Below are 12906 nucleotides of genomic sequence, written 5' to 3' on the forward strand. Positions count from 1 at the left end.
GTAGAGAGAACTCCTGTAACGGCTCCAAGGACAAGATTGGAGCGCCGAGAGTACAGTACAGAGGAACCAAAGAGCCACTCCGAGGAAGAAGGTCTGGACAGGCCCCGAGGGCCGGGGAACGCTGGAAGAGGAAGGACAGCGCCGACACTTGACACTTCAAGCAAAGGAGTCCCAGTCCCAGGTCCAGGCCGGACTGGAGAAAGACAGAACCATGGGGGGGAGAAGGGCAGAGTGGGGAATGCCCAGCTACCCACCGACACCCAGACAAAAAACCCTAAGTCCAACGACAGATCCTGGACGAAACACAGCCAGGAGCGAACAGTAGCGAGCCCGCTGGAGTCACCTGGGCAAGCGGATAAAAACCCAATGTGACCAGGCGCAGACCAGTAACACGGGCAGAAGGGTCGGCAAAACTGGTCCCGTCGGCCTCCGAGCAACGTTGTCCCGTATCCACCCGGAGTGGGGGAGCAGAAGGACAGACGGAAGGGAACCGAAGGGTCCGCCCAGCATCCGCCAGATGCCAGGACAAGACAGGCTAAAGTCCATGCTTATGTAGCCACCACAGGAAGACTATCTACAGTCCTGGTGTGGGAGATCGAAGGACAATCTGGACCGAAGGGCAGTCCCCCCAAGTTACCAAGAAGGTAAGTCTACAGCAGGACCATAGCCTAGAATGGAAAACGCAATCTGCACCCAGCGGGAGGACAGAACGCGGTAGACCCAGCAAGAGGCACACAGCTAATACAGCCAGTGTGAACAAGGGAGACAGTACGAGACCAAAGGAACACCGGAACCATCCACATGAACAACCATGCTCCCCCCAGAGGGGAGGACAGTGAAGGAACAGCCTCTGAAGCCTGGCCGGGCAGAAGCCACATCGGCGTGATCTGTACCGAACGGGGAGCCAAACAGAGCCGGCGAGACAAGGTAGTCGAGACAGAGGCCGGCATCACACCCCCCAACCGAAAGGAGGAGTGGGCAGCAGGGAAGTCATAGGACAGCCCAAAAGCAGAACCCTGCTACACTGTGAGACGCCAGGTTCACCGCCTCGCAGAAGGCAAATACCCTGAAGAACCCAAGGTGGAAGTCCTCCGGACCTGGGTAATAGAGCATCCAAGAGAAGTTGGGTGATCTACCCGAGAAGAGTGGCCCGAACCTGGTAGCAGATCAGACCGAAGCGTAGAGGGCGCCAAGAGGAAGGATTCATACCACACTGCATCCGAAGAGGAGGAAATGGTAATAGGCGAAGGAACCATAGTCCCGCCAGAGCCAACGAAGAATCCGAGGGGCGCTGCAGACAACAGCACGCATCTAGGAACCACGAACACTTCCCGGGAGGAAGGGCCAACGAAATGAATGAGTACCACCCAGCTCGGTGCAGTAGAGAGCACAGAGCCCTCCGGGTCAGGTGGACAGAACGATCTCTGTAGAGACGAGTGCAAGGCTTGCGGCAAGTAACCCAAGAGAACAAAGGGATGTCGCAGGAAGGAGGGGAAGCATACGTACGAGCAGCCCCGTAAGCAGTGAGAAGGCCAACCCACCTACGGGAGGAGAAGGCATAAACGGCCCAAACAACGCACAAGAACGGCCGCTCCCTGCAAAAAAGTCACTCAGAGAAGAGGGCCAGCCACAGAGTGCCCCAGCATCTATGGAAGTGCAAAGTGCAACCTGAAAGGGAGTTATGCATAAGCCTAGCATGGCACGCGATGGAACGTAAGCAGTCCGCCCCGAAAGAGGGGAAATGTACCTGGCAAACTGCAGTCGGCAAGAGTGCAAAGGCCCACCCCAAAAGGGGGTGACGCCTAAGGCCGTACCTACTCCAGAGACATAGGACATACCATACAATCCTGCAGGAGCGCAGGAGGTCCACCTAGTGAAAGGGGGACATGCACAGGGTTATCCTAGCATTAAGAGAGCGTGCAATAATTCCCCCAACACCGAACTTTGTGAGAGTGCAACCACTCCGCCAATGAAGGGGACATGTACAAGTCCAGCACAGCACGTACAAGGACAGCCGTGAATCTCATGAGCGTGCAAAGGTCCGCCCATGGAATGAGGGGTGGTCACACACAAGGCCAGCACCGAATCCAATGGGAGTGCAAGCGTTCCACCCATGTACGGCGCTGGTGCGATGTGTAAACATGACGCCCGCTTGCACGTGCAGCGGGCGTCATGCACATGGCCAGCATCTCATCCAGGGAGAGTGAGAGCACCCTGCCATGTACGGGAGTCATGCACATAGCCAGCAACGTACTGGCGAGAGACAAACACAGTCAGTGAGAATGTGTGTATGTCGCCTGAGGAAGGGAGGCATGCCCATGGCCGGCAGCGAATGCGAATCCAGTGAGAGTGCGTACACCGCCCACGGAAGAGGGGCCATGCACATGGCTGACAGCGGATCCAGCGAGAGTGCAAGCACCCCGCCATGGAAGGGGTTCATGCACATGGCCAGCAACGCACCGGCGAGAGAACAACCACAGACAGAGGGAGTGTATGCATGCCGCCTGAGGGAAGGAGGCGTGCCCAAGGCCGGCAGCGAATCCAATGAGAGTGCAGCATACCACCTATGGAAGGGGGTCATGCCTATGGCCAGCCGCGAATCCAGTGAAAGTGCAGCGTTCCGCCTATGGAAGCGTGTCGTGCACCTGGCCAGCACCGCATCCGGTGAGAGTGCAGATTTCCGCCTAATAAAAGGGGGACATGCACATGATCGGCAACAAATCCAGTGAGAGTATAGCGTTCCGCCAATGGAAGGGGGTCACGCACATGGTCGACCGCGAATCCAGCGAGAGTGCTGCGTTCCGCCAATGGAAGGGGGACGTGCACATGGCCAGTACCGTATCCGGTGAGGGTGCAGTATTCCGCCTATGGAAGTTGGTCACGCACACGGCCGGCAGCGAATCCAGTGAGAGTGCTGCGTTCCGCCTATGGAAGGGGGACGTGCACATGGCCAGCACCGTATCCGGTGAGAGTGCAGTATTCCGCCTATGGAAGGGGGTCACGCACACGGCTGGCAGCGAATCCAGTGAGAGTGCAGCGTTCCGCCTATGGAAGGGGGACGTGCACATGGCCAGCACCGTATCCGGTGAGAGTGCAGTATTCCGCCTATGGAAGGGGGTCACGCACACGGCTGGCAGCGAATCCAGTGAGAGTGCAGCGTTCCGCCTATGGAAGGGGGTCGTGCACATGGCCAGCACCGTATCCGGTGAACCTGCAGCAATCCGCCTAAGAAGGTCATACACAGGGCCAGCCCGCAGCCAGGGAGAGTGCAGTATCCCGCCTGGGAGGGGGGGGGTCATGCCCATGGCAGGCACCATACCTGGAGAGGGTGACGAATGCTGCCTACAGAACTGACCGCATGCACTTGGCCCGCGCTGCATCCCGGGAGAGGGCAAGAAACCGCCTAAAAGGGGAAATGCACCTGGCAGCGACGCAGGCTGGGAGCGCGAAACCATGCTGCCTATGGAAGGGGGGCATGCAGACAGGCAGCACTACTGCGATGAGGCTGCAGCGTCCTGCGCAGCCCACAAGAATCTGTTAGACATCTGTTTATTCATTATTATTTCATATATTTTTTTTTTTTTTTTTTTTTAAATTTAAAACAGCCTCTCTGAGGCTAAAGGGGAACCACCATATAGGGGCACAGATTCTCTTGATGCAAGAGAAAAAAGGGGTGGCCAACCATACAGGCCCATTGGGAGCCGGCCTGCACCCAAAGGGTTAACAGGGAGCCGGCCTGGGGGCCGGCGCTGCGATCCACTGGGGGCGGAGGAAGCCCCAGGCGGGAAGAATTCGCGCCTGGAGAAGTACCCGCCCCCTCCAACAAAGGCCAGAATTTCGCGGCCTAGTAGGCCGTAAAGCCGGGGCCTAAATTTGTGCGGCGCCCGGCCGACCGGGGCCGCATAGTATTATATACCGCCGGGACTGAGGCGGAGCGGCGCATTAAACCGGCCGCGGGAGCCCACCCCGCAGGCCGGAAGAGTCGGGCCCAAATGGAGTGCCGGAATTGCGGCCCCGCAGGCCCGATGGCGGCCCAGCAGGTCATTGCGGCGCCCGGCCGCACCGGAATGTCCATGCCGGCCGGAGGCGAGGTCTGTCAGGAGCGGGCCCCAGGCCCTGAGCAACGCTCCGGTAAGGAGATGGGGGGACCCCGAGATCGGGTGCCCGCGTAGTATCATATACCGGCGGGACATCAAAAGATAAAGGGGGACAGCAGCTGCATGTCCTATGGGGCCAGGAGGGGGAGGGGGGGGAGCAGGGAGCAGATTGCCGCCCTGCGGCACCCCAGGGGCCAGCCTAGATCCAGCAGTGGAAGGGTTAAGGTTTGTCCAGGGATTCGAACTCATGACCTCTGCCATCAGAGGCAAGGCATTCACCATCACAGCTATGAAAGCTGTTCAGAGAGGCACAGTATGGGCCATGGGGGGGGGTTAGGCCCGCAGGAGACCGGGTGGTGGTGGTGGTGGTGGAAAGGGGGGGGTCGTAGGGCTGGAGAAGCCAATCTCTCACCATAGCCGTCTTCACCCTCGGTCCATTCCAGCAGGGTCGCCCCTTCAGCTACTGGCACCGTAGTGGCAGGACGCTGGAAGAGGGGCTTGGCGTGCGGGCGACCCTTGCGCTGGCGGGATACAGGGGAGCTGGGCTGCCCTGGTCCACCTTGCCTTCTGTGGGGGAGGCAGCAGTGCGGTGACCGGCACTGGCGCAGCTCGACCCCGGGAGAAACAGAGAGGTCTAGTGCGACTCTGTTGTCCCTGATGATCTGGAACAAAAAGAAAAGAAAAAAGTAAAAATCAAAATTTAAACAAGGAGAATCAGCCCTGCAGTAGCAGGGAGTGTCTTGCCTCCTTGGACACTAAGCAAAAAACTGGCAGTCTCTCTCTCCAGGCTGAGGGTATAGCTGTGGAGGAGGGGCTTAACAGTTTTCACTTAGTGTCACGCCTCCTATGGAGATGAGCTATACCCAAGGTCTTCTGTGTCCCCCAAGGAAACTGGGCGAGAAAAAGGCATTTACATTTAGATTTCCATGCAAAATGCAGAATGCACATGGCCGGTGTCCGTGTTTTGCAGAGCCGCAATTTGCGGACGTGTGAAAGTACAGGGTTGTCCCAACATACCTTTATTTTTCAGAAACCTGAAAACCCTGCTGATAAACAAAATGCACACTATGGGGTCATTCGCACGACCGTATGGTTGACGTGTCATTGTTATGGAGCACAAATAGCGGTCTGCACCAGCCACTGTGTGAATCCCATATTGTGAAGCAGATCCATTGACCTGGGTCTATCTTTTGTTAAGCTGAAGCACAGACCCAAAAGCCCACGGAAGCAATTCATAATGATTCCGTGCATTTCTGATCCGTGCCTCTGCTCTGCAAAAGATAGGACATGTCCTATTTTTTGTGGTATCTTTCGGATTGCTGACCCATTGAAGTCAATAGGTCTGCATCCGCAGCATGGAGTGCACACGGCCAGGGTCCATGTATTGCAGACCCACCATGTGCAGTCTGCAGTACAAAGACTGAGCCCTTACGGTCATGTGAATGAGCCCTAAATGTGCCTTTGCCCTCCCCCTAACTGGCCTCAGGTCTCTATACTTCTTGCATTCTGGGGGCAAAATGGATGGGCCCGACACTGCACACTATCTGACCAATTCCTTACTGAAGCCCACATTTTCCAGGCATACCCCTGCTCTATGCTATACTGCGCATACCCGCCCTGTGCAAGGAAACAAAGGACTGCAGGAAGACATAGTCCTGCAAGGTTTAATTGCAGATTCTTGCGGAACTGCCGTTTTCAAAGTTCCTGTCCCAAATTCATGCTACCTAAGCTTTAGAGGGGTTTTCCCACCAAAACGATCATATTTCACATCAAGAAAACCTGTCACCAGTTTCATGCTGCATTATGTGAGGGGATAAACTGATGACAGATCCCCTTGGCAAAATGCTGGTTCACTTACCTGAACTGACCCTGCCGTTTGTTAAAATCTGTATGAAGCATCTCTAGTATGATGAGCCAAGCACTGGAGTCTGCTCAATACACAGTGCACGCCAGGAGGTCCACATAAATCGTAAGCTCCCTGCCGCTGATTGCCATAGGACAAAACGGACAATGAGGACCTCCTGGAGTGCACCGAGCAGACTCCATAGCTTGGGCTCAGACTGGAGCTGCTCAATATATTTTAGCAAAAAAGTTGGGCCAGTTCAAGTGACCAAGGAGATCTGTCATCAGTTCAAGCTTCCCTCAGATAATGCAGCATAAGAATCCACCTCACGCAGCACAAATTAGTGACAGGGCATGCAGAATAGCAAGCTATGAATAGCTATTGTACATAATTATTCATCATTTTCCAATAAATGTAAAAAATGTTTTAACTTACACTTGAGTGCTGACTGGAAGAAAGAAGATCCACAAAAACCTTAAGATCAGTGAAACAACAAGGTTTGTCCCCGAACTTCAGGAAATACTGAAACATCAGATCCTCTGGCTCGCCTAAAAGAAATAAATAAAAATAAAATAAAAAAAAGATTAACACGTGGCTCCTTCATTTCTATAATATGAACCACAAACTGAGTAGATGAATGTGACAGGTTCCTTTTTGGCAAACAGGAGCGCTGAAATACGGAAGGCACGTGTGGGTAATACAAATGCCTCCATATTCATCACCAGTGTGCAGAAATGTACACACACTGGGGCTTGATCACACGTTCTGGAATTGCTGAAGATTTTCCATCCGGAGTTTCAGCAGTGGACGAGATTTTGACAAATATAGTTTATGTGAAAACTGACCTGCAGAGTGGAATTTATCAATTTCTGACAGATTGGTTGTGGATTTGTTGCAGATTTTCCCTATTGACTTCTATAGGGAACTACAAATCTATAACAATGCCCAGTGTCTGTTGATTACCTGTAGATCTCCTGCCTGGCACACTTCTGGTCCGAGTATAACCCAGCCTCCTGCAATGAAGTCTCGGTCCGTGTGACTGCAGCAAAGCACAGGCTGGTTACATGAGCCTAGAGGTCATGGCAATAGCGCAGGGTTGTATGCAGACCATCAGGGGAGCAGGCAAGAGAGCCACAAACCCCAGTGGAGGCAAGTATAGTTTTTTTTTTTTCAAAATCAACTGCAAGATACCCATAAAAAAAAATAATAAATAAACACAGAACTAGGTTCGGCTCTGGACTATTCACTTACCCAGCTTGTATTCATCGTTACACCCCCTCTGTCTCAGCCGTTGAATAAGCTCAAGTTTGGCCAAATATGGCCCTCGAAGAGGGCGCGGATTCTTTGAATCTGCCGCTATCTGATCTTCTATAAATTGAACTGCCTGTTCTATAGTGTGATCGAGATTTCCTTCCAATGACCTACAGTAAAGACAAATATAATTGAGTTTGGTGAGTGAGCATATTTCTCAATTAGAATGGCTTGTATAAGAATTCTCCATCATTGAATACTGGTGACTCGTGCTTCAGTCATGGAGGCAACATGCTGATTGAATTTGAATAACTGAAACATGAGTCACCAGTATTTAAAGGGACACTGACAGGCCCGATAAACATATTTAGATATTCCTATGCAGTCATAGGTCTATTAAAGTGTATTTCAATGATATAAGAGTACCCCCTGTCCACATTTTAAAACATGTAAAAACAACTTTATATTCATCTGTCAATCGCCTTCCTTTATGCCCAAGGGGCGTTTTTTTCTCCTACCTTTGTGCCCAGCCGCGCCCCAACTGTCGTTTCCTAGTGTCGCCCAGCTCATTATTATTTACCGCGCTGGGCGGCTTTTACAGTCCCCGATCCTGCCGAGACAGCGCAGGTGCAGCAGGAGATGCCGGGGCATTGAATAAGGGACACAGGCGCACTGCGATTCCGGCGAGTGAGGGTGCCAGGTAAGTTATCCGGCGCACGCGCAGAAGGTACAAGTGAGGCCGATGCCCATACATTTCTATTGGGCATGTGCCGGCTCAGCAGGATTGGGTACTGTAAAAGCCGCCCAGCGCAGTGAATAATATTGAGCTGGGCGGCGCTAGGAAACGACAGTTGGGGCGCGGCTGGGCACAAAGGTAGGAGAAAAAAAAACGCCCCTTGGGCATAAAGGAAGGTGATTGACAGATGAATATAAAGTTGTTTTTACATGGTTTAAAATGCGGACAGGGGGTACTCTTATGTGATTGGAATATACTTTAATAGACCTATGACTGCATAGGAATATCTAAATATGTTTATCGGGCCTGTCAGTGTCCCTTTAATGCCAGAGAATAGGTCCAGTTGCTCCAATAATCTGATCATGATATTACACGACCTGGAAAAATGAGAACTTTTAAAGATATTTTTTGCTTATCTTTTATTTCAACAACTTCATTAACACATGTAGAGACTTACATTGGGCTTTCTGCTGGTGGTGTCCAATATTGATCAATAAGGTGAAACACAGAATCAAAGTAGGAAAGATAAAACTGCCAGTCATCTGAGCTGAAAAGAACAAGAACAAAATAATTAAAATGTGCGAGACACCAGTATATCCTACTTATTTTCTCAGGAAGACCTCATACTGTTCACCCTAACCTAAGTTATAGGTTTAGCTCTTCACCATACAGTGTTGGCCACATTCTAATGAAAGCTAAAAGGTCATGGGATTTAACCATGTGATTGCCTCCCCCTTCCATCGGCACTAAAGGCATTAAATACCTGAGTAGTATAACATCCTGCACAGGCACATGCGCTGAACGCTTTCAGGACCAATGCTCTTTGCCTCTTTTGCTACTACAAAAATCACAGCGACAATTTTATCTCACTGTGATTTTGTAGTAAAAAGGTCACAGGGAGGCAAAGAGCATTATTAATCTTGTCCGGAACGGGGCTTGGTACTCTTTTACGCAGCAGATTACCCGCACGGCATCCACTCGTGAGAGAGCCCTATGGGCAGCATGGGAAGCATGAAGGGAGCAGCTGTGGTTACAGTCTTCCAAACCAGTATACACCAGTTTGGGCCATTTCAGCGTTTTAAGTTTTTGAGTTCTCAATCCCGGTGTAGTCAAAAGTTTAACTGTTATCATCATAGACTATACTCAGATTTTTTTAGTCATTGGTAAAAAGGACAAGTGGGTAAACCAAGGACTCACTTTAGTAACAGAAGCCTTTTGGAGAGTGCATTGCATTCAGGCCACCGGCTCAGCTTCTTGTACATGGCCATGCACTTGTTTTCTCGACTCTGCAGCTCACTGGTCAACTTTTCTGCGCATCAATCACAAAAGAAATAACTTACATTTGCCAAGAAACTTAGAATGTAGAACACAGAATAAATGGGGAAAAGAACATAGCAACATAAGAAGTTCTATGGGTGCCATAGCTTTATAAGAAAAGAAGTATAATTTAGCCTCTGTACACCACCATATTCTCGAAGCTTGGATGCAATGGCCATTGAGATGCAGTTGGGTAACCCCTTCCAGAAAGATGTTCAAGTCCCAAAGACGGAACCTGCATCTATCAGATATTTAGGGGATATAATTTCTGAGGAGAGAATACCCCTTTAATCTCTTGAATGATAACTACACGTTAATCGCATGGATATTGTTCTAATGCTTTATCGGTGCGCTCTGTATACCTGCCATTCCACTGGCGTTTACATTATACATTTGAGCAGAATAATATTGTTCTGCATCAGAAAAGTAGATTGATACGTACCACCAAGTTTTCCTCTTATAACCTCTAGGGCTTCCTCATGTTTTCCCAGACGCTCTAAAATCATGTAGTACAATTCAACCTAAAAAAAAAAATTATACATTTTGGTTTTAATGGATATCCTGGCGAGTATACAAATGGGCTTAAAAATTATAAAACTTTCTAACCCCTTCCCGACATATGACATAATAGTACGTCATGGCAGCAGGTGCATTACCGATCACTGCAGTGGCCCAGCAGTCCCTGGTAGCTGGGCCCCTGCTGTATCCGCCGGCATCGCTGTACAAGCCCTGACCACGGCATAGAAGGAATTTGCGGCGGGTGAGGGAGCCCATCAGGTCACCACGCTGCTGTGGCGGGGACCCGATGGGTGACAAGGCAGCCTTGCATGGCATCGGGACCTGTCTTCTACAGGTGCCCAGGAGATCCAGCCTTAGGCCCGTCCGCTAGGCAACCTGTTAGTGTATTACTCAGGGTATTACACTAACAGGCAATGCATTACAATACAGATGTATTGTAATGCACTGCAGAGGGGGATCAGACCCCAAAAGTAAAATCCCAGAATGGGACAGAAATAAAGTTTAAGTAAAAAAAATACAAAATTACGTTTCAAGTAAAAAAAAAAAAAAAAAAAAAAAAAAAGCCACATTTTATATAAATAGAAAAAAAGACAAACACACACACATATTAGGTATCGTCGCGTCTCTAGAAATATATCACATGATCCACCCTGTCCGATAAACACTGTAAAAAAATAAAAAATACAAAAAAGCCATTTGTCACCTTACATCACAAAAAGTGCAACACCAAGCGCTCAAAAAGGCGTATGCCCCCCAAAATGGTACCAATAAAAATGTCACCTCATCCTGCAAAAAAAAAAATATATAAAAAAAAAAAAAAAAAAAAAAAAAAAAAAAAAAAAGCCCCTACCTAAGACAATCGCCCAAAAAATAAAAACTATAGCTCAACATGGAGAAACTAAAATATCATTTTTTGGGTTTGAAAAATGCAATTATTGTGTTAAAGTGAAATAAATAAATAAAAAGTATACATATTAGTTATCGCCGAATCTGTATCAACCAGCTCTATAAAAATATCACATGACTTAACCCCTCAGGTTAACACCATAAAAAATAAAAACAGTGACAAAAAAGCCATTTTTGTCACCTTACATCACAAAAATTGCAACACCAAGTGATCAAAAAGGCATATGCCCCCCAAAATAGTACCAAACTGTCACCTCATCCTGCAAAAATGAGATCCTACCTAAGACAATCGCCCAAAAAATAATGGTGGAGACCCTAAAATAGGATATATTTTTTTTGCATCATAAACGCTATTATTGTGTTAAAATGAAATAAATAAAAAATAGATATGTTAGATATCGCAGTGTCCGTAACAACCTGCTCTATAAAAATATCACATGACCTAACTCCTCAGGTGTACCCATAAAAAAATAAATAAAAAAAAGACACATTTAAAGTGCAACACCAAGCGATGAAAAAGGCGTATGACCCCCAGAATGGAACCAAACGGTCACCTCAACCCGCAAAAAATGAGCCCCAACCTAAGACAATCAGTCAATAAATAAATAAATAAATATGGCTCTTAGACTATGGAGACACTAAAACATTTTAGTTTAAAAAATGCTATTGTGTAAAACTTAAATAAGAAAAAAGTATACATATTAGGTATTGCCACGTCCGTAATGACCTGCTCTATTAAAACATCACTTGACCTAACCCCTCAGATGAACGCTGTGAAAATACTGTGCCAAAACCACCAATTTTTGGGGTCACCTTGCCTCAAAGTGTAATAATGAATGATCAAAAAAATCATATGTACCCGAAAATGGTACCAATAAAAACGTCAACTCTTTCTGCAAAAAATGAGCCCCCTGCACAATAAGTTTGTCAAAAAAATAAATATAAAAATATGGCGTTCAGAAAATGGACACAAATATATTTTTTCCAAAAATGCTTTATTATGCAAAACTCAAAGAAAGTAGACATTTGATATCACCGTGTCCGTAACAACCTGCTCTATAAATATAGCGCATGATCTAACCTGTCAGATTAACATTGTAAAAAAAATATGTTAAAAGTGCCAAAACAGCCATTTTTGGTTACCTTACCTCACAAAAAAAAAAAAAAACGCAATATAGATCGATTAAAAATCAGATGTGCCCCAAAATAGTACCAATAAAACTGTCACCTTATCCCCTAGTTTCCAAAATGGGGTCACTTTTAGGAGTTTCTACTGTAGGGGTGCATCAGGGGGGCTTCAAATGGGACATGGTGTCTAAAAACCAGTCCAGCAAGATCTGCCTTCCAAACTCCATGCGGCAGCAATTTCCTTCTGCGCCCTGCCGTGTGCCCATACAGCAGTTTACAATCACACACATGTGGGGCGTTTCTGTAAACCCCAGAATCAGGGTAATAAATGTTAAGTTTTGTTTGCCTATTAACCCTCGATGTATTAAAGAAAAAAAAATGGATTAAAATGGAAAATCTGCCAAAAAAGTTAAATTTTGAAATGTCATCTCCATTTTCCTTTAATTCTTGTGGAACACCTATAGGGTTAACAAAGTTTGTAAAATCAGTTTTGAGTAACTTGTGGGGTGTAGTTTCTACAATTAGGTCATTTATGGGGGGTTTCTATTATACAAGCCTCACAAAGTGACTTCAGACCTGAACTGGTTCTTAACCCCTTAAGGACTCAGCCCTATTTCACCTTGCAAATCTGACCAGTGTCACTTTAAGTGCTGATAACGTTAAAACGCTTTCACTTATCCAGGCCATTCTGAGATTATTTTTTCGTCACATATTGTACTTCATGACACTGGTAAAATGAAGTTAAAAAAAAAATAATCCAAATTTACCAAAAATTCTTTAAAAAATTGCAAATTTCCAAGTTTCAATTTCTCTACTTTTATAATACATAGTAATACCTCCAAAAATAGTTATTACTTTACATTCCCCATATGTCTACATCATGTTTGGATCAATTTTGGATTGGTATTGTATTTTTGGGGGATGTTACAAGTCTTAGAAGTTTAGAAGAAAATCTTGAAATCTGATTTTACAAACTTTGTTAACCCTTTAGGTGTTGCACAAGATTTAATGGAAAATAGAGATACAATTTCAAAATTTTACTTTTTGGCAGATTTTTCCATTTTAATATTTTTTTTCCAGTTACAAAGCAAGGTTTAACAGCCAAACCA

The 12906-nt window shown here is 47.3% G+C and overlaps 1 protein-coding gene across 1 annotated transcript in view; it reads right to left on the bottom strand.

Annotated features, from left to right (window-relative positions):
• Positions 1 to 12906, bottom strand: part of NAA25 (N-alpha-acetyltransferase 25, NatB auxiliary subunit) — a 78241-nt gene that overhangs the window by 36983 nt on the left and 28352 nt on the right. Inside the window, exons 7-11 of the mRNA XM_044275795.1 lie at positions 9687 to 9765; positions 9125 to 9236; positions 8385 to 8474; positions 7192 to 7361; positions 6376 to 6488 (exon numbers count right to left, since the gene is read on the bottom strand). Of these exons, the coding sequence (XP_044131730.1) occupies positions 6376 to 6488; positions 7192 to 7361; positions 8385 to 8474; positions 9125 to 9236; positions 9687 to 9765 (564 nt within the window). The remainder of the gene's footprint in view (positions 1 to 6375; positions 6489 to 7191; positions 7362 to 8384; positions 8475 to 9124; positions 9237 to 9686; positions 9766 to 12906) is intronic.

The sequence above is a fragment of the Bufo gargarizans genome, chromosome 1 (assembly GCF_014858855.1).
Source record: "Bufo gargarizans isolate SCDJY-AF-19 chromosome 1, ASM1485885v1, whole genome shotgun sequence".
NCBI lineage: Eukaryota > Metazoa > Chordata > Amphibia > Anura > Bufonidae > Bufo > Bufo gargarizans.